The sequence below is a fragment of the Oreochromis aureus genome, linkage group 7 (assembly GCF_013358895.1).
Source record: "Oreochromis aureus strain Israel breed Guangdong linkage group 7, ZZ_aureus, whole genome shotgun sequence".
Lineage (NCBI taxonomy): Eukaryota > Metazoa > Chordata > Actinopteri > Cichliformes > Cichlidae > Oreochromis > Oreochromis aureus.
This window is the reverse complement of record NC_052948.1, coordinates 57380937-57407190: the sequence shown is the minus strand read 5'-3', so window position 1 is coordinate 57407190 and position 26254 is coordinate 57380937. Positions and strand designations below refer to the sequence as shown.

Below are 26254 nucleotides of genomic sequence, written 5' to 3'. Positions count from 1 at the left end.
TAAGCGCGACTAGCGACCTTCGTGAAAAACCACCCAGGCTTGGCTGATAGTGAGGTGGCTAAAATTTGTTTAATCGCCCGATCGCTCAGCAAGGGTCTGTGTCTTAGCTGGACTTATTTTTCGTTTATATGGGCCGATGATGCTGGTCGATGTGGAAAAAATAACTGAGTTGTTTGGTGGTGGAGCTACAACAGAGGGCAGCTATCCACCGGTGTGTGACAGAAAGGACATGCCGCCAACGAGACATACGAGGCCGGGCAGGCGATTGCTAACGCGGTGGTCAATCATGGATCAGGGAAAGCGAAGGCAGGAGCGTGAGGTGAACTGAATTTCAGGTAAGAAGTTATGAACTGCACTCTATTTCGGTCAGATATAAACCGAGTTTAGGTGTAGTTTATTTTCGTTGTGCTGACTTTTTCAATCACTTACAATAACTCGTACTGCGTTCTAGCTAGCACGACAGAGTTTCTATACAGCTGTGTGCGCATGGTGAACTTTATGACAGCCTCCCCTGTCATTCTCTCTCGCCTGTTGAAACTTCAGTCATGAAACTGATCAATGATCGGCGTTTCTCTCTTGTTTGTTTATCGCGCAAAAACAACAGCAGCACCTTTAAGCTTGATCAGCTGTTGTTAGAATTCATTTGCTTTTAATTTCTGGTATCAGCTGATGTTTGCTGGAGCTACAGCTGTAAAAACGGCAGATGTCCTTACTGAATCATCAGAGCTGAACTGGTGATGGAGAAACAGGTTTACCCTTAGGTGACATGAATGAGTTGAAGGGAAGTTATGAACTGTTTCTGAGAGACAAATATACACCAAGCTCCTTTTTTTGTGTAGCTGACAGCTGGTAACTGTGCAGGGGCGGATCTAGCAAAGCTTTTGCCAGGGGGCCAGGTAGGGCATTAACAGAGAAAGGTGGACACAAAGATATACTTTTCTTTCTTACTCTCATATAAAATATTTAGCTTTTATTAAATAGTTATCTGAATCTTACAACCAAAGTTTGTATAATAATACACAAGATTGGCTGTAGACCATTGTTCATCATTCAGAACACTGTGTAAAAATAACAAAAAACAAAAAGTGAATGCAAAAGTGCATAAATATTTATTTTACGTGTTTGATGTGTGTGGCGGGGCGTGGTCTGCAGTGCCGCTGCAGGGGAGGTGGACCCACCTGAGCGGCATCTGCAATCACGCCTCTCGGGCGTAGTCTGTGCTCTCTTGGCTGTTTTTTGGGTGTGTGTCGGGTTGTGAGTTGAAAAGCTACAGCCGGCTGTTTGGGTACACCAACCATGTGTGAAAAGTGGTCCATAACGTAATGCTTCAAAGCGTGTTCATGCAAACATAGTCGGATCTGCCGTGGTACAATGGGACTTCTGCTCATGAACCTGTGTGCACAGCGTCTGACAAATCGGCGCTGTACGAAGTAACTTCATCTTTACCCAAAACTGTAAGCTGTTATCTGTGAAGCGTGAGCGGTGTTTGTTTTTACCATAGTTCATGGTGGAGAATGGGTGCTCTTCTGAGTTTTGCTCTCTGTAGCTGTATGAATGGCAAACTACACTGAATAGCAGCGGCATAGGCACACTTAAAATTTCTTCTGAAATTTTCGCTTTCTAGTTAGCAAGTGCAATTAGTGCCTGTTAGCATGTCTACTTATGTAGATGCTTCTATAAATAAATAGGTGAACAGACTGAGTATCATCTTCATACTTATTTAGCTACATAGCCAGGGCTGAAACCCTCTAAATTACCAGTATAGCTAATATGATGGCAGGTAGTTAGGTAGGTGCTTGTGTTATTTTACAACCTATCATCTGTACAGAGATTTGAGCTTGTTCTCTTTCAAACCTCACACAATATCTTTAACACTCACATTAAGAACCAGTACAGCAGGAGCTAATCTCAGTGGGTTAATTCAGTCACTTCCACGGCTTTATTTATTACTGCCAAGGAGAGAGAAATGTTTTCATTGCTGTTTTTCTGTATGTTAACACGATTGATGTCACTGACTTAATTGACAAAATAAAAGAATTAATGAAGCAAAAATTGCATGTACTTAAATAAAAATCTAATAGAAAACTGAATATATAGAATTACAACATATATATTTTAAACAATTTAGCATTTATCCAATTTTATTCACTGTTTTCATTTGAAACATTTTGGGCTTCTGTATAACTGAAGGTCTGTTAAAGCCAAAAATAAAAATTCTGCCACCATTATCATTAGTACTCTGAAAACAGCAAAAGCACTAAATAACAATTTCACACCATTTCAGTCAATCATCTTGACTTCTCTGTAAAAATAAACGAATACAGTAGTAAATACATTTAAAGTAAAAAAGGAATGCCATCCTATAGTGTTCAGGTGCATTTATGCGTGTAACACAAGGCACTCTTGAGATGATCATATAATACAGACATCAGTCAGGTGGAGAGTGCTGCCTGGGCGCCGTACCACTTATTTTATGGAGTGTTTATACAAAAATGGAAACATGACTTTCATTTATAATTATCAATTTCCATTACAGTTTTGAGAGGTGAAGCTTTTGAGCACCCGAACAGAGCTCTGGGACGTGTTAGCAAAATAAGATTAGTGTGATAACACAACATTCAGTTTCAACTTCAGCTGAGAGTAAGTCAATAAAGTTGTTGCTTTAAGCATTTTTAAAATTGAAAAACCATGCACATGGTCTGTTGTTTCAGATTTGCATTATAAGTGCAAACCTTTTCACTGCATGGGCATTACTGCTTTGTGGCTCAACAATGCTGATTTCTTGGGTCAGTGACTCTCCCTGTAGCACTGTTTTGTTTGCTGTGGTGGCCTTCTTTCTCCCTTAAAACAGAATTATGCATAATACGTCTGTTATGGTCAGATCATGTTGGATCTGCCGAAATTAAAACAAAACTGAATACAAAAAACAAACGATTCCATCTCACTGTTTATGACCATAGAGTGAATGTAACAGAGCTCTTTATCCAGCATGTCGAAGCAAGTCCCTAGATGATCGTTCTATTACTGTTTCATAGCCTTTTTTTTCTATTTTTCTGTGAAATTCCTTTGCAAAGTCATATGAAAGTTCTTATTAGGGCCATTCTACATTTAAAAAAAAAAATAAAAAAAAAAAGCAGATGCAAATGACAGTGGATAATGTTTTTAAATGGAAAAAACTTGGACTGAAGTGACAAGTATACAAGAAAAATAACTATTCGCGATGGTTGTAGTGGTAAAGAAAGAAAGAAAAAAAATTTACACACATCAGAAATGATCAGACCAAAGTTACAGATTCATGGTCTGTTTTTTTTTCCTCTTTTGTCAAGAAACCACATCAATCATACAAAAGATACTGTGGGGGTGACATATGGACACAGCTTCTTGGTCTGAAAAGTGAAGTCAGTGCTAAAGTGCCTTAAACCTGCCTTCTTTTTAATGCCTTTTCCTTCATTCTTCTGACTGCAAAGACTTGTGGTTATTTACAGGTCTTTGGGAAAGCAGCCTTCAGCACCCTTTTTATGTGACCTCACTAAACACTTTCCTTTATGGGCTTCAGGTCATACTGAATGCAACATGAAGTTTACCTTAACTTGTAAATAACGATGACTTCTAAGAGTCAGAAAGGAAGCTTATCCAGGATGTCCACTAAGTCCTTGGACACTGAATGTATGGTCACATTTACCCTGTGTTCATCAAGTTTCAAAACACCAAGATGCCAATGGAAAAAAAAAAATAAAAAAAATTCTCAGCTCAGGGATCAGATCGAGACTTCACTAACGAATGGCTCAAGTCGCAGCAGCTATTCCCATCTTTTATAATATGAATGACACACTAACAGGTGAAAAAAAGCAAACAAGTTTCACACTGTCTGAGTTGGTTTCCTCTGTTTACAGCAATATCTCTTCATAGGACATCGATAATAACTATTTTAAGCCTATTTTAATGCTTATTACTTTAATCTCAGAGATGGTGAACGCTTCCCTTGGTTCTGTAATTAGTTTTTGCTAGAATGGCCCTAATCACATTAATCCTTTATTTCATTATATACTGATTTTAGCTTAAAGTAAACTAGTTTCTCTTGTTTGTATCATTTCTGTTTTAATGCAGCCAAATCAACCATTTATCTACCGTTTTAAATCCAGTTACAGCTTCACAGACAAAGCTGATAGCGTATGATATCATATGCTGTCAGCTATATGAAGATATAGTGTCATGACTGAGCAAAGCCCACCAAGATCAAGATTCTTCCTTTCCACAGAGACGCAGGACTGTTCCTTTCACAGTACTCAGCAGCAGGGACATGTTCCAGTTCTAGCAGTAATTTAGAGTCATGTAAACATTTGTTAAACTAAGACTCACAGGTGCTGAAATACCACCGAGCTGCTAAAAGAAAGCTTAAGAGAACAACTGACAGACATGACCTCAGTCAAGTTTTTTCTCTCTTCAAATCACACATCTCAGCTTTGTCCTTCATTTTCTGCACTGAAATATGTTGAACTGTAGCTGGTCATTTCAGACCACAAACAAACAAACAAAAAAAACCTTTGGCCACTTATTTTCTTCTGTCTGCCTCCTTGGTCACTTTGACTGGACTCCCAGCGTGATCTTCAGGTACTCGTAGACCACGTAGCTGATGCTGACAGATGGAATGACCTTCATGAAGTTGGGTGCCAGTCCTCGGTAGAGTCCTATTGGTCCCTCAGTCCTAATAATGTGTCTGAACAGTCCTGTCATGCTCATCTGAGGGCCTCCCCCAAGAGAAGCTGTAGGAACAAAGGGAAGATGATGCCATCAAACACACATCAAACACATCTTTTTACTTTTGTCCTTTACACCTCCAACCAGAATTTGTATCAATAAATCCTGAATATGTGCCTACAGCACTTTTTCAAATTCTTTATTCTACATTTAGTGGTGACTCCTCCAAAATCCTGCTATGGATAAAAAGTTTGGTGACTGTTAAGTTGTGTACGGGTGGTGTATGTTGAATAAATACAAATGGAGAACAAAACACTGCATTCAGAGGGGATGATGAACACAAAAATGAAAAGAATTGGGATAATATTTTTAATAATACGCTATGAAAAGAAAACTTTAATCATTCACAAATCATCGTTAATCGCAAAAACCCAACATTTCTTGTAGTAGCCACCTTAGGCTGTCAATCCCCATAGACTCACACTTTAAAACCTCCAACTTTACAGCATTAAACCTGGTATAATAACCATGTGGACCTCTGTGAATAGTTTCCCTCTTCAAAACAGCTGTACAAAGTTGTGTGTGCATATATCTTTGTTGTCTTATGCAGTGCTGTAGAGCTCTCCAGTGACTGACCTTGTGCTTGCATTCGAGTCCTGACCAGAGCAAGTGGGTAGCTGGCCAACTGTCCACATGTGCTGGAAGTAGTGCCACATGCGAGTAGCACAAACACTCCTGGATCAGCACTATCTGTAGCGTAGTGCTGCAACCACGAATTCTTCAGAGTCTGTCAGAGGAGAGGTGAACACAGCGGTTAGACTGAACTAATAAAAAAAAAACAAAACAAAACACAAAGAAAACAAAAAACTATCACCCAGCAACAGTAGCAAACCTCATAGACAGCCAGGTCGATGCCAGCATAGGGAATGATGCCCAGCATGTTTGGGATGTAGCCCTTGTAGAAAGCTGCCACGCCTTCCCTCTGGAAGATATGTTTAGCACAATCTTGGATGCCCGAGTATTGACCTGTCTTCCTCAGGGCTAACCGTGTCTTCAGGACCTGAATGCACAGGAAGTAATGCCACACCTTGTAAAAAAAAAGAAAATCTGCACTTCTCACCCAGGAATCAGTTGTACTTACAATAACATAACAAGCAAGAGGAAAACTAAAATTAACATTTTTCAAATTCACGTTAAGAACCTCATTCCCATATACCACATATTCACACTGAAGGTCATCAGTCACAAGGCAAGGAGGTTCTGAGACATGCTATATGGATGAAAATATTGGGTCACACATCTTAATCTTTAATTTCAGGTGTTTTGAGTCCCATTGCAGATGCATAAAGCCAAGGAACTGACTGTGCAGAGTTGACTGAATTAACAGGATGCCAGTGCTGGAACGAGTTAGTTGAAATTTCTTCCCTTGTGTGTAAGTGGTATTGTTAAAACCTGGAAGTGTTTAGGAACCACAGCAAATCAGTCATGGAAGAGGCAGACCACGTAAAGTTCCAGAATGTGGCTGCAGAGGGTCACCAACACTCTGAATGAAAAACCACATTTCCAAACCTCTTCTGGTAGAACAAAAACAGCACCAGGAGCTTCCATGGCAGAGTAGTCCAGTGTATTTCAGCATATAGTAAGTTATGAATTGCTGCTAAGCTACAGCTATTGTTAAACTGATGTCTTGCTTTATTTTTTTGTGTTCATTGTTCTCTCACCTCCATGGGGTATATGCTGCTCTGAGCGATCGCTCCAGCCAGAGAGCCAGCCACTAGTCTCTCTGTGATGCCCAACGTCTCCTGGTTACTTCCAATCAGTCGCTTAATCTGATGGACAGATGTCAGTGTTGTTTAGCAGCAACATCAAAATCAGACCAAACAAGTTCACTCTGCTATGAGCTGTGCAAAAAATTATAAATTACATCATTTTTATCTTTCATATTCTTTTCCATTAACACATGGTTTTGTGTACCTGTTCATAAGCCACAAACTTTATTGCAGACTCGGGGGCAATTTTGAGGACGTTGATACCGTTGCCTCGCCACAGAGACCTTGTACCGCCCTCTCGGATCATCTGAGCAAAGCCACCAGCGATACGCATACTGTTGCTCTTGGAGGAGTGAACCTGGGCGAGTGGGATGAAATGCTTATTAGCCGTCCTCTCCTTTAACTGAGAAAAATGAAAACTCCATAAGTAGTGTTTTACCTGCATGAGAACTTTGAGACGGTCCAATGGTGCTGTGCAAGTTCGAGACACTGCACCAGCCCCTCCTCCAGCCACTAGGTGTCGCCATAGCATACCCATTTTCTTCTCCTCTGCTGTGAACTCATCAGGAACCATCAGACTCTCCCCTACATCAAAGATCTGTGGAGGAAGCAGTCGTTTTTAGCCTGGACACATAAGTTACAGCAGTGACAGGGGAACACCATGAGAAAATACCAGTTGACCAAAAGAAAAAACCCTTATTCAAGTGGGATTAGTGTCTCTATTACTTAAATTTTCCTCATATCCTACAGACATTTCTGTACTACAATAACACTATTCAAAATTGGGATCAAAATTAGTACTTATTAAATATTTATCAGCATTATGGACTTCCACATACTGTTAAGCACAAACAACACGTTTTCTTTTGTAAATGTCAGTGTGGTGCTACAGTAAGAAAGGTGCATGAATTGTTTGATTAATAAACTGGCAATTTTTTTCCATTTGAACATTCCTTTGTTATTTTTTCAATAATTTAAAATTAATCAACACGTCAACATGCCCATCACATACAATCTGTACACAATTAAAAACAAGTGGAAATCACGTGATTTGCTTTGTGATTGTTGTGTTGCTATAGGATGGAGAGGAGGAGTGTGTACCGAGGAGTGTTTCCAATAAAGAATAATCTCAGGGATGTTGTCAGCTGGATGCAGGAGGTGGTAGTCCCGCCATTCATTCCAGTCAATGGTCATTGTTCCATTTTTATCCATACTGCAGATGTAAGAGAGAACACAGCGGACAGAGTATAAGAGAAGTGATGCTTTTAGGAGGAAACACAAGCAGTTTGCTCACATGCACTGTTTCTTCTCAGTAATTAAGACATTTGCCTCCATGGATTCAGATGCAGTCTGTTGTAGCAGGATGCTTTTCTTTAGCGATTTGTGCTAAACCTGAATCAGTGTATCATTACAATTAAATGTTGCATTTTTACGTCACTGGAATACACTGAAGCTGAAAACTGATAGTCAGCACTCAGACGTGCTGACTATGCATTGGTGATTTGTGCAGCATTGGCTGAGCAAGCAGACTATAGAAGCTACTACTTACTACATAATAGGGGCCCAGATATGACCCCTCCTTATTCTGAGATCAGCCAGAGAAAAGAAGACAAAGACAGACATGGAGGTGGTTAGAGGAAACAGACAATGATCACACTGAACCTGGACATAAAGCAGAAATTAGAAACATGGGTGGAGACGGGAGTGACAAACAGAACAATCACAGGACAGTCTGACAGCAACATCACAACACTTTTCCTTTTCAAGACTTGATTAAAATTGGAATTAAAAATGACAAAGTCATGTTTGTGCTCACAATACCACTAGTTAATATGCTATGTGGCAGGTTGCATCAGCATATAACCAGTTACGCTGCAGGTTCTACTGTGCTTTTAACACAGTTAACAAAATGACATTTGTCACTATGACTCAACTGGGATGGCCAACAAGAGCATTGTTTCGAGTGCGTCGTTATGGGTAAACCAGGTAACCATGCACAGACTCCCTCCAGCAGCAAAAAAAACAAAACAAAAAAACAACACTGTTCTTGAAACAAAGCTGCCCCAAAGACTCACTGGAACCAGCTTCTCCACAAAACAAAATAGTGGCATGGCGGGGATTTGGCATCCATAGTCCAGCTTTGACGCATGACTGGCCCTCCTGGAAATCCTTAATAAAGATTTTCAGGTAGCAGGTGGAAACACTCACTGCTGAAAATGCCACCGTCAAAGAGTTGGTGAAATCCCTCATGGAGGGAATAACCAATTTCTCGGAGGAAAATTAAAAAACAAAAAACAAAAAAAACTGTCATTCATCAAGCTTCAGGCATGAGGGAAGGCAGAAGAAGACCCGTAAATGAACATCAAACACTCCACAAGTTAGTTTAAACATGACCACTTTGAGGTTTGTCACAGGAAATGTAGGTGGAGTTGCTTTCAGGGAAACGAGGCTTGAAATTACTAATATGTTAACTGACTAACAGGTAGACATTGTCTTTCTACAGGAGACTCGTATGTCCAAACCTATACGCAAACTCACTTATCCACAGCCACACCACCAATTAGGAGGAGCAATCCGCCAAAATATAGATATCAAAGTTCAAACTGAAAAGACAGACCTTAAGATAAGCCTATATGCTGATGATGACTTTTCCTCAGGAACTCACAAACCTTAAAACACACAGATTTCATATGTCAATTATTAATGGCCCTTTGGTATGTGGGAGCCAAATCTTCAGCAATGCTGAGAATCTGTGCAGGCAGGGACTGCTGACTTAATTTTGATGGGCACACTATGTGGCCAATCACATGCAAAGCCAGCCTGCGATCATACCATTACGTGAAAGAACGAAGGGGGGCAGATGTCCCAAACCAGCAGAAGTGTAGCGGTACAGGCCAGGAGCAGGGTGGATTTACAGTCATTGATTTATACGCACAGCAGCATCTGGCTGCATTTTATTGATACTGGAGACTAAAAAGCTGAGTGCAGAATTTATAAAATTAGGACCTGACTAAAGTGATGCCTGTTTTTATTTTTAGCCATTGTGGAGGGCAAAAGTTTTCAATCTTGTCCAGTCCATAAACCTCATGTGTGTTCTCCCTAGTAGTACTAAATGCATAAAAATTAGACTGTTATGAAAACACTGAATAAAACGTTGCTTCCTTGAAAAAGACTACATTTACAGTTCAGTATTGAATAATGCATAAAATAAACTATTTACAAAGTGTCTTTGAATGGCAGAGATGCAGAAATGTTTGCATGTGTCTAAATGAGTCTCAGAGGTCCGAATGTGCCCTTGAAGCCATTTATAATTCTTAACTTGTTTGATCTGCTGCTCACCACAAAAGCGCATAAGCAGAAATTTTGGACTTTACTGTGTTTTCATAAGTTTTGCAGCTTTTCCTAGTGACAAAAACCTCCCTTATGGCCATTCATACTACAGAAAGTAAAAGGTGATAAATAATTAATTTGTTGAATCCCAATGCCACCGGTACTGGAGACGAGAGGGAGAACATCTGGTTTAACGGGGTGTACCACCAGATCTGTTATTTAAATATAGACATAGACATGGTATCCACAGAAAAGTCAATCTCAGTTAAAAGCTCACAAAACCATTTCAACAACCAACAAACAACTAAAACAGCAAACAATTAAAGAGGAGGTAAACAGATTCCGCAAAAAGATGTAAACACAAAGCACGGATCCTTCCGTTCACCCGATGGCACATACATGGACATGCCATCGGTTGCTTAAAGTATCTCACAGAATTTCAAACTGCAGGTTTCATCACTCCGACCAAAATATACTGAACCAGCAGCAAAAGTAGACCAAAACTACACTTCACGGTTGAAAAACATTGTAAATTGAAAAAGAAAAAACTAAATTTTTCATTGTGGCATGAAAAAGGGATGAAAATCAGAACATCTTTCCATCAATCCAGATCAAAACTTCTGGACACAAATATGCTTAAACACATTCAAAATGACTAAAAGCCCCAACTTACAACTTATACAAAATTCTCTACAGAACACTACACAGAATAAAGGTTGTTCCAAATGGGTGGTACACACTCAAGCATAGTATTACATGCCTGTCCAGAGGTCCTATCCACATAGTTTAGTTGCTGTATCCCAAACCTCACGCAAGCTGTGGATCTTAAGTGACATAAGTTAACTAGATATGGAAGCAAATACACATCACATCAGTCTGGAGAGAATGTCTGCCCCCTCCCACCCTTTGACTGTGGGCACCCCACATGGGGTTTTACTCCATCTCCTGCTAGGATGGGCACGCAGATATCGGAGAGATGTGTGGCCTTAGGTCTTCAGTACTTTCGGGGACTGTGGATGGCCTGGTTGTCCTTGATCCATCTCTATCTGCCTCTGGCTCCTGGGGAGCGTTACTGTGGGTTCCCACCCTCATTTTCAAGTACATTTCGTGAAAAAGACAAGAAGATTGTTGATTTATGTTCCTGTGCACTTCAGAATTTTTGTGTTCCAGTTGCTGTATGTTTGTTTATCTTACAGGTGCAGCAGCTGCTGATATATTGTGCATTTCTTTGTACTGTGTGTTCTATTTGTATTTCTCTTTGCCCTTTTATTACATCTTTCATCTTTTTCCCTTTCCAGCCTGTTCCGCTTTAGACATTGTTATACTGTATATCACTTGGAAAAGGAATTTGACCTTGTTCCTCATGGGAATGAGAATCAGCACCTCCAAGTTTGAAGCCATGGTCCTCAGCCGGAAAAGGGTGGAGTGCCCACTTTGGTTTAGGGATGAGTTGTTGCCCCAAGTGGAGGAGTTTAAGTATCTCGGGGTCTTGTTCATAGGGAGAGGGAAGCGGGAGATCGACAGGCAGTCATACCATCAATCGACAGGCTGCAGTGTTGTACTGGTCCATTGTGGTAAAGAGAGCTGAGGGTAAAAGCAAAGCTCGAAATGAAATTTCCCTGAACGGTGGCTGGCCTCTCCCTTAGAGATAGAGTCCTCCATATTAAAAGTAGCCAGTTGAGGTGGTTCAGGCATCTGATAAGGATGCTTCTTGGATGCCTCATGGGTGATGTGTTCCGATAAGGTCTACAGAAGCAGTGTGTATTAGAGGTCGGCTTACTGGTTTGTAGGTGACTGGTCTCTTGTTAATTTTTATTGTATTATGAGAGAGTGGTTTGGGAAAGTTATATAGTGATATATTAGTAACTGTAAACTGTGAGTAGTTCAAAGGACAGGAATGCATGAGTAGATAATACCAGAAATATTGAAGGAAAAAAGTTTTGTTCAAAGTCCAATTGGATGTATGTCATTGTATCTCAATAACTGACTGCGTTCCCAGAAGAGATTGAAATTGTCAATAAAGGAGAGGCTGATGTGCCAGGTGTGCATTGACAGTAACCTCCTGAAATACCCCACACCGCAGGAATTGGACTGGACACAAAATGTTCAGATCTCTGTCAGAACCTTTCTTGACAGAAATGGGATGCTTCAGATATGATGATGAAACGTTAAATTACCATTTACTGACACAATTAATCCAAGACGTGCATGTGTGAAAGAGGCTAAAGAAAACAGTGCCGCTAACTTCATTACCACAAATGTGATACACACACACACACACACAAAAATGGTGCTGCCTAAGCGTTTTGAGAGATATGTGTTCAGTGGATGAAAGCATTATCTAACCTTCTAAGAATCTTCTCTGCCTGTTCCTCAGAGATGTTCACTCCCAGGTCACGCAGAGACTGCATGATTTCTTGTGAGTCAATTCGACCTGCAACACAAGAATTTATTAGCCATGGCTACTACAATGATTTCACACAGACGTTAAAATCAATTCAAATTCATTCACAATCCTATGTCTTCTGCATTTCTTTAGGATTAAGATCAAGTCTAAAAGAAACCATCTCTACCTATCAGTTCTTCAAAAACCAGCATGGGCTCAGCATTCTGGTTTAAGAATCCAATAATTACGAACTGTGACCACAGAAGCAGCTGTTGGCACTGCCCAGAAAATGCTTCAAACTCTGCTTTAACTTGTAACTCAAGAATAGTTTCTTCCCAAAAGCCATAACCACCCTGAACTCACCCATGTACTGAAAACACAGTTCCACCCCCCAATCTAAGGACTTCCCTCTATACACAGACTAAACAAATACCACTACTATTACTGCACAATACTTAATTATGTGCAATAACCCACACTGTAAACATACAACACAATTTAATTTTTTCCCCTCGATTTGTATATTTGTACATTTGATATTTTTGAATACTGTTCATATGTATATAGCACTGCAGAACTGTGCACCTCACCCCCTTTCATTTCCCATATGTCTGCACTAAGTAGGAGATGCTCTGTATCTCATTGTACATGTGTATAGTGACAATAAAAGGCATTCTATTTCTAACAAACTGCCTTACCATCATTCTTCCTGTCCAAACTCTTGAAGACCAGTCGGAGTTTCTTCTCATGGTCTCTGAGATAATGGACAAATTCCTCAAAGTCTAACTGTCCATCCAGGTCTTTGTCTCCAGCTTTCACTATTTTCTGTGAACAAAGAGAAATCATTTAGATGCCAGCTCATTTAAGTAATGACACACTCTAATAGTATAGCATTATCTGTGTGGAAAGAGTGATGTGACAAACAGCAGCCGAGGTTAGAGTGTACAATCCCCTGCCTCGTACCATCTGTGCTTTGTTCACTCGATTTGGAGTGTAGTGTATTTTACAACCACCACACATCTCAGGTTACTATATATTTAAGACTATCCAGGGTGCTTAGTGCTACCAAAGCTTGTCAGGTCAACTGAAAAGGTTGCAAGGAAACAGTTTTAACCAAAACACAATTAAATACCATCTACTGTCAGGTAATGGGTACCAGAAGAATGGATGACACCTCCTATTAGGAAAGGGGGGGTCAACCATCACACAAAAAGATATACTGAAACTGTCTACTTGAACCATCATGAAGTTTTAATATGCTAAAAATGAAGTGAAGTGAAACAACGAAATGAAGTTAGATTTTTTTTTTTAAATCACCAAAAACATCTTATTGAGATCATGCTATAACACAGAAGAGCAATTTGACCAGCGTAACTCCTTTTACTGAAAATTACATGATCATCAGAGATTTCGACATACTGAAATGAAACTTTATAGTGGACTATAAAAAAGAGCTTATTAATTCAGATTTTAGGTTGTATATATTTACAAAGTCTAAGAAACATTTCAAAATGGCAATATGAAAAATTATTTCAGATTCTGCAGGCAGGAAATGAACTAAAACCAATTTACAGCAATTATCAGTCTCCCTGCCTTATGTTTTACTAGTGTGGAGGAGGTCACAGTGAACAATGGAGGAGAGATAGTTGACCCAAAGAAAAACACATTAAACGAGTAAGAAGAATTACAGACCTACAGAAAAAAGAAAAGAGCCAGAACATTTTAGTTAAAGTGATATACATATATTTATGGTGACAATTACAGTTGGCTAAATCATCAAGGTACTTCATATTGGAAAAATAAAGGAAAAACTCCCTTTTAACAGGAAAGAAACCTCCGTCGGAAACCTCAGGGAGGAAAAGTCATCTGCTGTAACCGGTTGGGGGTAAGGTGAAGAAGAGGGGTCTGAAACCTGAAGGCTTTGCCTCCCATTCTACTTTTAAATATTCAAGGAACTACAAGTAAGCCAGCAGTCTGAGAGCGAAGTGCTCTACTGGGGTGATATGGTAGTATGAGGTCTTTTAAGACAAGAAGTGGGAAATTAACAGCCCAATGGGGGTGTAATTCACCAGTGCTGGATGATGATGCAGCAACCATAATAGCTCCATCTGAGCTGAAAGTAATGGTAGGCCCTAAAATATCACAAACCAACACAGAAAACCACACCAAGTGATGCTGCCTCTGTGAGGCAGATTTATGCGCCTCTTGCAGATAGCACCATCTTTGGACCAGAACACAATGATGCTATCTCATTAACAATGGTTCCTATGGCCATCACACACCTGGTAATAAGGGCTCACATATACACCTGCTCCTTCCTGGATTTCACTTTTGTTTTGACGAAATCTTCAATGTGCACTCTTGCTGCTATTCTTCTGTCACAAGTCAGCTGTGACACTTGCCTCCACACTCCACCCTGCCTGCACTCCTATCTTTACTTTTCCATTGGCACTATTGATTGGCAGAGGTCATTGTTACATGTAAAAATTTTTAAACCAACTCCAGTCACTAATGTTTTAATGCTTGAATGATTCATAGATATCCTGTCTCAGAGTGACAGTGAAAAACTAGTTCATGCATTTATTACTTCTAGGCTGGACTACTGTAATTCATTATTATCAGGGTGTCTTAAAAACTCCCTGAAGCCTTCAGTTAATCCAAAATGCTGCAGCAAGAGTACTGACAGGGACTAGAAAGAGAGAGCATATTTCTCCTATATTGGCTTCCCTTCATTGGCTCCCTGTTAAATCCAGATTTGAATTCAAAATCCTGCTCCTCACATACAAAGTCTTGAATAATCAGGCCCCATCTTATCTTAATGACCTTATAGTACCATATCACCCTATTAGAGCACTTCACTCTCACACTGCAGGCTTACTTGTTCTTCCTAGAGTATTTAAAAGTAGAATGGGAGGGAGAGCCTTCAGATTTCAGGCCCCTCTTCTGTGGAACCAGCTTCCAGTTTGGATTCGGGAGCCAGACACTATCTCTACTTTTATCAAGTATCAAGTAACAGACTATTACAATGCAAGAATTTCAATCATCAAAACTGAAGCACAGACCTCATGGTTGGTTTTTACCACAAAGAAGCATAATATTTGTCATAGTGATATTAGTTCTAAGTTTAAATTTGTGATTTAAACAAATCCACCCTCATTATAGTTGTTTAAAAAGGAAAACTAACTAACACACGCCCACACACACACACACACACACACACACCAAAATCATGGTTGTTAGTCAGCCCGAGTGTTCTTAAGAGAAACTGCATTTCTGGGGACTACAGTGGGTTTATTTTTCAATCTTGAAGGTCTCTATTTAATATTAATTATTAGAAAGTTGAACAGTGAAGTAACTCTCACTAAAGGCTACACAGGTCTAGAAAACAGACCCTATTCTACCAGCTTTATCCTACCTGTTGAAGATCTGTAGGTGGCGCCATCATGATTAATACCATGGTCTTCTTTGGAGTAACATTATTCCTGCTGATTTCTTTACCATTAGAGGACTCTTTAGTGCTTTCCTGAAGACTTGCCTGTAGCCCTCTACAGTTTTTTGTAGTCTCAGACTGTTTCTCTCCTGGCAGCTGAGTTTCAGCAGGCTGACATTGTGTCCTGCCAAAAAGTCTCTGGTATAGGAAGCTCAGTATGTCCAGCAGCATCCTCAAACTGGCTCTCCCAAACTGTTTGGGTGACTGCACTCTGACCAAAAGCAATGGCAACAGTATAGGTCTTGGAAAATGCAGAGAGGTGAACTTGTATTGCAAGTGTGGAAAGGCTGGCTAAAGACAGCATGGGGCTGCAGAAAGGATTTCACTCACTTCTCAGACTCAGTGCCTCATATTCTAACTGAATCTTTTTCCTTATTAAAATGTCCAGGCTCAGGATCACAGCATCAGCTGCAGCAGTACAAAATCAAGTTCTCCCATCTAACTCTTACCACACTACTTCTGAGGCGTGGTTACTTCACGGATCATCAAATCATTAGATGCAGACAAAAAAATCTCTTCTCTTGATGCTGATAATGCAATAGAATCAGCAACACACAGTCAGGATTTCCCACTGTGCTAGCTTCAGTATCATCAGCCAGGGAAATGCAGCAGAGAGAGCCTCCAAAACCTGCATCCTCACTGCAGCCCAGCCTGGCCAATCACTGCACACCATACAAGCAGGTCTGACTGCTTCACCACAGAATGTGGTTCTCAGCCAATAGAGGACAGAGTAGCAGCATGGAAATGAAGCGATGTCACTGACTGTCAATGAACTTAGAGGGATAGGGTTGGCTAAACAGCAGGATTCCCTTCAGCTACACCTCCCTCCCTGTGAAGAAAATCTGCTGAGTGACGGCTCCTTTTCCTCCCTCCCACACTACCCTCCTGCACTTGCTCTGAGTCATTCTAAGAGCATTGTCAGCATCAAGCAAGCATTCTGAAGCATCCAAGGCCGACAGATTTTCATTCTCAGCACGTCTATAGTTCCTCCTGCTTGGAGAGTTACAGTGTGGCATAGCAGAGTAGTTCTATTTCTGCATTAAATGATGCCTTCTTGCAGCAGTTTCCTGGCTTACTACCTTACTGACCACACTGTCAACATGGCTCTCTAGACCAGAAAAGAAAAAATATCCCTATGCTTATAGAAGGATAAAACTGGCATTAATTTATAAGTATCTTAACATCAACCAATCAAACAACATCACAGAAACGTGCATCATCCCAGTCCACTGGTTACTATTGTAGAAATCTATGAAAACAGTTCAAATACCTGTATATAGACAGAAACGAAAAGGTATTCATTTGAAATATTTTAACCTGTTATTGAATATGCTGAGTAATGGTACCTAGCCAGGTAGCACAACAGTCTATTAACTGCTGAGAGGAGTTCCATTACTACATTCAGGAAAAGCAAAAGCAGATTAAATGAAAAGGAAAGAGCAGAAATGCTCCAAAATATCTCCTGACCAATAAAACAGCTGTTTCTGTTGTTTGTAACTAATCACTGTTCATGAGCCAGTTGTCATTAATCCTGCATCTTCCCATTTTGTTTGGAAAAAAGCTTTTGTTTTTGAAAGGTAGATGTAATTAGCTTGATTTCACCCACTGCTTGAGAACTCTGCATTTTGAAGCCTCAACTTTGAGCATGCATCAACACATCTGCTATTCATAAATGATGAAAATGTACTGTTTATAAGGTTGGGGAAATCTCCATTCAGGTGAGACTGAATAAGTTACTTGGATGAGTAACGAAACATTTCTTCCACTGATCTAGGAATCTTGGAAAAGCGACTGGACTTCTTTAAGTTTCTTGAAGATGTTTCACCTCTATCTGAGAAGCTTCTTCAGTTCTAAGAGCAAATGGTGCAGAGTCCCAGATTTTAAGCCCTATTGGGAGTGTCCCATAAGAGGGACGTTTCCCATCTATAATCCCTTGAGAGTGCTCTGACTTTCTGTCAGCCTGGCTACAGTGCTGAAGCGAAACCTAGCGTTGTTCTTATTTTCTTCAATCAATGATGAATAGTTAGATGTTCTAAGAGAGTGGGGTTTTGGGGGAATAACAGGAGGGGAGAAGCTGCAGAGAGATGTATAAGACTGGAACTCTGCTGCCTGGTCCCAACTCTGGAAATTCACATTTTAGGGGGTTTAATAAATTTCTAGAAATCCAAAATGGGATGGATGCCGTCTCTCCCAACAAGACCAGGTTTCCTCCAGAAAGTTTCTCAATTATCATTATAAAGCCCACATCGTTTTTTGGACACCACTAAGACAGCGAGCAATTTAAGAAGAACATGCGGGTAAACATGTCACTCCTGGTCCGATTGGGGAGCAGACCAGAGAAAACTACCGAGTCCAACATTGTTTTGGCCAAGTTGCACACCGATTCAGCTTTGATTTTACTCAACTCTGATTGATGTAACTGGGTGTCATTACTGCTGTCAAAGTGGGGAAAAGCGCTTACACACACAAACAGGTTGGTGGTGTACCTGGGGCTTCTGTTTAGGACTACGCTTCCTCCTCACCGTCACCCAGGCATCCTGTTTCCCCGGCTGCTCGGGACAGTCTACCGGGGGACAGCTAGTTGGGCCTACACTTCTTTCGGCTGCACTGGCTACAGGGCCTGGCTAGCTACAGGTTTTTCAAGGGTGCAAAGCCGAGTCTCAAATTCAGTGATCCTGGCCTCCAGAGCTGCAAATAGGCTACATTTATTACAACTATCAATACTGCTAAGGGAGGCCGAGGAGTAACTAAACATCTGACACAATGACCAGGAAAGTGCAGGAGGGACAGGTGGAAAGGCCATGCTGCTAGCGAGTCAGCTACCAGCTAAGCTAGTGAAAGACACAGTGAGTGAATACTGTGACCATACATTAGCAAGTGAATACACGGAGAGTGTGCTTCAGATGAAGCACATGAAGATTACACTATGAAATAAAAAGTTATCTAAAAGTTCTTTATTAAATTACTATGCAGGTAAGCTACACAAAAACACCATTGTGTATTGTGACAGGAACAGGAAGTGATATTCTACTGCAGAGAGAGCGAACACCAAGTGACGGATGACATCAAGCTGTATGCCAGGTGTGAACAAAACATCGATTCACTGATCCACGAGGATATACAGCAACGACATTGGAATGTCATTCGGACTGGAGAATTGTAGTCGCATGGTAACAAAGAGAGGGAAGTTAGTCAGAACTGAGGGGCTTACACTACCAGAAGGCAACATTGCAGACATCCAGGACGGCTACAAGTACCTGGGAATCCCACGGCAAATGGGATCCACGAAGAGGCCGCTAGGAAAGCTGCAACCACCAAGTACCTGCAGAGGGTAAGGAAATCCTGCTGAATGAAAAGAACAAAATCCAGCCAAACAACACCTACGCCCTGCCAGTGACCAGTCAAAAGTTTGGACACACCTTCTCATTTAATGGGTTTTCTTCATTTTCATGACATTGTAGATTCTCGCTGAAGGCATGAGAACTATGAATGAACACATATGGAATAATGTAGTAAACAAAAAGTGTGAAATAACTCAAAACATGTATTATATTTTAGATTCTTCAAAATAGCCACCCTTTGTTTTGATTACTGCTTTGCACACTCGTGGCATTCTCTCAATGAGCTTCATGAGGTAGTCACCTGAAATGGTTTTCCAACAGTCTTGAAGGAGTTCCCAGAGATGCTGAGCACTTGTTGGCCCTTTGCCTTCACTCTCCAGTTCATCTCATCCTAAACCAGCGGTTCTTAAACTTTTCACGAGTACCACCTCATAAAATATATGGCTCTTAAAGTACTACACTCATGACCGACATTAAAGTACAGTAGTATAGGCCTATTTAACACCATATACAGCTTACATGAGACAATTTTATTTCTTATATAAATGTTATTTATTTTAACTGTCATAAACAGGACGTGATAAGTGGAAATAATAACAACTGTACTGCATTAAAACATTCCAGCAGGTGGGAAATACGGTCTTTAAGTGTTGACATATGAACAAACTGCTCTGAGTTTATCAGGGCTGTTGTGTTTTTAACATATTTTAATGCTTTGTATCTTGTTCTATTTAATCCAAACAAGCCCCTAAAAAAAGGCAGTGATCACTGTCAGCCTCTCTCGGTTGCTATTACCACTGTTCATTTTAAAGCAAAGTTTTTCAAACCTTACGATGTAACTACAGCCCAGCCCAGCAGTATATTAATGACTAACCTCGTATTGTGGATGGATTATCTCAGTTGTTCTCCTGACTGCAGTTTGGTCCGTTTACAGCATCCTGCCATGCGATTACATTTGTCCCTAACCATCGGGAACGCTCACATTAACTTTTATTGAGTGGAAAAAAGTTGGTGTTCATCCTCCAGCTTCACTGTGTCTATATTATGATAACATAGCTGTAGCACATAATTTTAAACTAGGTAGCCCAACTTCAGTAACCTTACAAATGCCACTGCGGTTTAGTTTCCTGTCTTAATTTATGTCGGAAGTGATAGCAGAGCTGTTTAATTTTTTAGAAATCTCTCAGCCAGAACATGGTATATTATTTAATCTGGAGACTTCCTGTGTAGCACTAGAAGGAGCCCAAGTACCACCAGTGGTACGCGTACCACAGTTTGTGAACCACTGTCCTAGACCATCTTGATTGTGTTTAGGTCAGGGGACTGTGGAGGCCAGGCCACCTGGCACAGCATTACTCTCCTTCTTGGTCAAATAGCCCTTACACAGCCCAGAGGTGTGTTTGGGGTCATTGTCCTTTTGAAGAATAAATGATGGTCCAACTAAACACAAACTGGATGGGATGGCATGTCGCATGCAGGATGCTGTGGTAGCCATGCTGGTTCAGTGTGCCTTCAATTTTGAATAAATCTCCAACAGTGTCACCACTAACGCACCCTCACACCATCACACCTCCTCCTCCATGCTTCACAGTTGGAACTATGCATGTAAAGACCATCCATTCACCTCTTCTGCATCACACAAAGACCCAGAGGGGTGAACCAAGGATCTCAAATCTGGACTCCTCAGACCAAAGCACAGATATCCACTGGTCTAAAGTCCATTCCTTGTGTTTCCTGGCCTAAACAAATCTCTTCTGCTTGCTGATTTTCCTTAGTATTGGTTTCTTAGCAGTTATTTGACCATAAAGGCCTGATTTGTGCAGTCTCTCCCCCATAGTGTGTGTTCTGTCCAATCCCCGTATGCTCTTTTTCTTTTCTCTCAATCCCAACCAGCTGCAGCCGACGGCTGCCCCTCCCTGAGGCTGGTTCTGCTGAAGGTTTCTTCCTGTTAGAAGGGAGTTTTTTTCTTCCCACAAGTGTTTTAATAGTGGATTGCCTTATTGTAGGGTTTTATCCCAAATACTGTAGGGTCTATACTTTGATTATAAAATACCTTGAGGCAACTGTTGTGGTGATTTGGGACTATATCAATAAACTTGAATGTTTTCAGTGCACCAGAGTTAATGTATTTTTTGTTAAATATGTCAAACAACTTGGGTACAAAATATATAGCGCAGAATTTTTCTGTGTCAAACACATCAGGTTGGATTTGTTGATCCATGCAGTATTTATAATTCTTTTCAGTCAAAAGGACTTGGTTAAATATGTGACAATGCTGACATGACATCTGGCACAACACAGTGTTTGGTCACAGAGAATTTCTGTCACACCTTCTAAAGGTTAGTCAAAAATTTTCTGTCTTTGTCTGTAGGCTTTCCAGGCACAGGGTCACTATTTACAAACTAGATGTTGGTTGCAATAAACTATACAGAATACTCCAGTAAAAACACTCGACTTAAATCTGCTTAAAGAAAGGTTCCTGCTGTCAAAGGGGTATAGGATTTTACTATTATCTTCAGAAACATTGAAATTTCATTCTCATTTAGCTGTTGAAGGTGAATCCCATTGTGAACAACATGTTACATGCTATTAGGAAGATACTGTTATCAGGTATTAAGAGACTGTTATTAGCAAACAGTGAGAAAAAATTTGTGAGAAACAAATGCTGATCTGCTTCCATTCTAGACTCTCCAGTGAGCTTCAGTCCACTACCATGTGTTTGTCTATTTCTCTGCATGCCTCTGGTTTTAAGGAACGACAGTGAAGAGAAACTAAACAGATTCTGTAAATATGTTCCGAGCACTTGCAAGTTTGAAGAAGCAGTAAGAACTTTGTTCCAGTGTGTCTGGGTGCAGATCCAAATAGTTTGGGAAGACATGTGTGTCACACTGAGAAGAATCAATTCACAAATATTTGAAAAAAACATGAATATGGTAACATAGAGTGGTACCTCAATTATTAAGACAGATTTCCAAACAAAATTTTTAACAAGATGCTTGTGTTCAACAAAGCTTTGCCATCATTTGCAACTCTCCTCTGACTCCAAAAACCATAACATCAACTCTTGTCACTCAGGTACAGAAACATGTATCAAAGTGAACTAGGAAAGGAATTTAATTGGTCACCGGGACGCAAAACACAAGGTATAGACTTACCAGTTACATTTTCATTTTTTACAAATGTATAAATTTTGTGGAATTTACCTCATGAAGGTTGAACTGGGTTTTTCCCCCCACTGCAAGTTATACACAGCATAACCCCTTCATTCAACCCAGCAGGCCAACAAAATAAATTTATCCCATTAGCACACTGAATAAATGCCAAGCTAACTGTATTTCAAGAAAAACAACAAATACATAGCTATATCTTTACCATTACAATCAGCAAGGATTCACCTACTAACACACAAGTGAAACGGTTGTGAACCTCAACTGTGCACACGTTTCTAGACAAGAACACAGTTGAATCATATGTTTCCTGTTTCAGCTGTCAGTTGGTTCTTTTGGGACATTGATGTACCAACTTCATCTCCCAGAGACTTCTCTTTAGGATTCTTTCAGTGTTGTGTCTCTCTTTTAGACTCAGAGTCTCAACCCCTAATTTCCCTCTGCATCTCAAGCTGTTGTCAAAGTTCTTGCAGTTCTGGTTTGGGGGGCATTTTTACCTTGTCTGGAAATCTTTTCTTTTTAAATAACAAAGCTGCACTCAGTTAAGCATGTACTCTAATTGTATTTAGTTGGGATGTTCCTGGCAACTCATTTCTAAACACGCAATATCAAGTTAAATTTATGAACAGTTAGATGCAAAAACTCATTAAACAAAGGCATTTTAAACCACTAATCACATTCTTCAATAATAAATCCTGCCACTTAAAAAAAACACTTAAAATAAACTGATGGTTAATATGATATCATAACATGTTACTACGAAAGGTGTTCACGTATTATTAAAATGTGACAAATTAACATCTGAAAAACTCATAAACTGCGACTGAAATATGTACCACCTCCTCCAGCTCATCCAGGGAAAAGTTATTCTAACCAGTGGGTCCCGGGTCTACCCCAGCACTTTCTGCTGGTAGTACATGCCTGGTTGGAACACCTTACTCAGGAGGTTCCCACCTCAGCTGGCTCCTTTCGATGTGGAAAACCAGCAGCTCTACTATGATCCCCTGACTAAATTCCTCATCCTATTGCTAAGGGTAACACTATCCACCTTTCAGTGAAAGCTCATTTCCGCCACGTGTATCTGTGATCTCATTTTTCGCCTTAAAACCCCCCCAACAATAATAATGTTAACAAAAAGATCAAGCCCTGATTAATAGATTTAATGTGTTTCTCACCAATGACGCTCCATCTGGTGGCAGATGCCCGCGTAACATTAAGACGCATTGTTTTTATTTTTTACATCTAATATCTTTACTTACACTAGTAAATAGACTGTAGTGAACAGGATTTATGAAGGGGTTATATATATTTAATAAAGAAATTACCTCTTTTTGAAGTATCTTTATGACTGTATATTTGTACCCATACTGTCATTAATCTAGTCTTTTTTGGTCACGTCAAGTAAGTTTATAGAACTGTGATATTATATTTGTTACAATTTCTGCTGGCCTCTTTGGTAGATCTCTGTTTAAGATCTCTGTTCATTAATGTCAATGACACTTATATATCCTTTATTTACCCGATAAAAAAAGTCACTTTGCCAAAAACTGATGGCAGCAGCTACTTTGTGATAGGAATGCGCTTTCTGGCTCTAAACGACGTGATATTCTTTGTTATACTATGATTGACCTATTTTATAATAGCTTAAATTCCAGCAGTCATTTTTTTGGCAAATAATGGAAATCACTTTTTGGCACAACACCTGCCATGGGTATCAATTCAAATGTAAAACAATTAAGACTAAACGACTAGTATGTCTGGTAGCAACTAGTGACAATAGCAACGATTACTTGGTTGGACTAGTTGTGCAGATCCCTAGTATTTAGGCACTTCTTATGTATGAGAGATATTTGAGAGATATTTTAAATATAAATTTGCATTGTACTATTAAACACCCTAAAGCATAGTGTTGCTTATTGACAGTGCCATCACTATTAGCTCAGTTGATATATCTTAATGTTTTTTGGCATACAAGTAATTAAATCCTTTGTTACTAAATGACATGTCAGTTTGTATTTTCCTCAAAGCTTGTTCAGTGCATTTGTATTTTTTTCCAGTTGTTTCAAGCCATGCCCTGTTGTTATGTTACTCCCTTACCTACTCTCCTATCTAAATAACTCTGAGCACCAGTTTCATTTCATTGTCTCACCCTGCATTCATTTTCACTCTTCTTAAATGAAAATTTTTACAGTGAAAATGGTGTCTTTCCGTAGGAAATTCTTTGAAATTCTGTTAGAACACACAAACAGGTTAGCGCAGACACTATATATCATGCAACTGAGCATCCGAGCTGTGTCCACTTACCATGAGCTCATGTTCAGTGCGATGTACTCCTAACTTCTTTAGCCCAATGGTCAAGTCGTTCACACAGATGCCTCCATCCCCGTTCACATCCAGGACCTGGAAGAGCACTTTGAGTCTGTGCTCCTGCTCCGAACCCCCACATATGTCACATGGATGGTCTCCTTCGTCGGTGTGCCACACGCCGGACGCTGACTGTTGGGTTACTGGTTTAGATGGTGATGCTGCCGAGGGAGGGACGGAGGGGGGAACCCTGCCTCCACCACCAGGGTCGGCCCCTGGATGTGCGTCTGTCGACCGGCACTGGCAGAATACACCACTGAGCAAAGAGGGCATCAACGAGCCCTGCTGGTGCATCATGTGTCCAGCTCTCCCGAACAGCTTGACCCTGTACTAACCAAAGGCTGAATCACCTTTATATCGCGAGTCCTGACTACTACGTCACCACGTGCCTCTATTAAAGCCGACGGCTTTCACTTGGCGTACAACGCACACTTTGCACCACTAACACAACCGTGAAGCTCGCACACAAGCACGAATTCCACTTGAGTCAATCAGCTCAGCTAGCTATTTTCATCGTTAGCGACTGAAAGATGCCGGCGAAACGAGACGCGTCGATATGATGAGAATTCTGCTGTCTGCTCTCTTAGCGTCTATTAAAATACCTCCACAGCAGCGTATGTTCGACTTCCACCTATTACAAACAATACGGTTCCATTCTGAAGTCCTCTTTTAGTTTTTATTTCAATATCTACGCGCCTGGCAACTTACCGCCCATTAAAAAGAGCAAGACATTTGTCCGCTGAACCCGGTACACCCGATGTCTCGCTACATAACGCGAGATTACAATACGAACGGGTCTAAGATTGGGTTTTTTGCCCGCGTGACTACTGACACGCAGACAGGCTTCACTTGGAGGCGCAAGAAATGGCTGAACAGGGAATTTAATGGAATTCTGCATATATGTAATAAAATTCTGTCAACAAGGGAAAAAGTTAGGAGAATAGCGTTCTGAGTGAAAACGTAAGCGCATGGAAGGAAGAACTGAAAGAGAGAGCCATAGATTTAATCTTTGAATCCATCCATGCAGATTTCATGTAAAAAAAAACCAAGATTAATATTTATTCTTTTATATTATATATGCTAATATATGTATTTTATACATATTAGTGATCATTGTCACTCAAAATTTAAAGGATTTTTGTAGGATTTAATAAACTATTCAACAAAAGTTTTCATGTTGTGGAAAACGGCAAAAAAGAAAAAAGAAAAAAGAGAGCTACAAAATAGAGCTGCGTGGGAGCTGCAGACTCCCGGCACAAAAACACATTCTTTTCTTTTTTCTCCTTGCATTTGGTAGGGGTTCTGTGGTGTCTGATTTCAGCTCATGACACACTGTAGCGTGCAAGTGTGCATGAAGGAAAAAGCATTTTTGATTATTTCATATGTTCATGCAGATAACTGAAGAAACTTTGCAATCCAGTTAATGACACAATTGTAACTGTATACCTCTGGTTCCAAATATGCCAAATATGCTTCCAAACCAACTTCCTTCCAAGCCAAAGACTAGAAAATATGACGAAGCATATCTTGCCTTTGGCTTCACCTGCACAACGGTGGTGCGAAGGTAGGTATCCCCGACAGCACGCGCTGGGCTGTCCAAATCATGGGAAAACAGTATCCCACATTATTGATTTTTAGTTCACAAACACTTCTTATAATGAAATTTAAGCGATGTTAGCTCTTTATAAAGTAAAGTTACAGTGAGATAC

The 26254-nt window shown here is 40.3% G+C and overlaps 1 protein-coding gene across 2 annotated transcripts; it reads right to left on the bottom strand.

Moving 5' to 3' along the window:
* Positions 1 to 1916: 1916 nt before the first annotated feature.
* On the bottom strand, positions 1917 to 25299 carry LOC116329325 (calcium-binding mitochondrial carrier protein SCaMC-2-B-like). Of its 2 annotated transcripts, none has more exons than XM_039614582.1 (10): positions 24486 to 25299; positions 12882 to 13008; positions 12144 to 12231; positions 7569 to 7680; positions 6907 to 7065; positions 6673 to 6825; positions 6420 to 6527; positions 5591 to 5758; positions 5335 to 5485; positions 1917 to 4763 (listed from the first exon to the last, which is right to left on the bottom strand). In XM_039614582.1, exons 1-10 carry the CDS (start codon positions 24840 to 24842, stop codon positions 4579 to 4581), a joined length of 1608 nt encoding a protein of 535 aa, XP_039470516.1. In that variant the 5' UTR covers positions 24843 to 25299; the 3' UTR covers positions 1917 to 4578. The 2 variants fall into 2 exon arrangements, with proteins under 2 accessions (XP_039470516.1, XP_039470517.1); XM_039614583.1 differs by lacking the exon at positions 24486 to 25299 and adding an exon at positions 15599 to 16285.
* Positions 25300 to 26254: the final 955 nt, after the last annotated feature.

What these genes read in the sequence shown, in the direction of transcription:
- LOC116329325 (XM_039614582.1), bottom strand. Translation starts at nt 24,842, where the DNA reads ATGATGCACCAGCAGGGCTCGTTGATGCCCTCTTTGCTCAGTGGTGTA. An exon ending in GCAGAGAAGATTCTTAGAAG is followed by an intron (nt 7,681 to 12,143) that starts GTTAGATAATGC and finishes TTACATCTGCAG; the next exon opens with TATGGATAAAAATGGAACAA. An exon ending in GTCTCAAAGTTCTCATGCAG is followed by an intron (nt 6,826 to 6,906) that starts GTAAAACACTAC and finishes CCACTCGCCCAG; the next exon opens with GTTCACTCCTCCAAGAGCAA.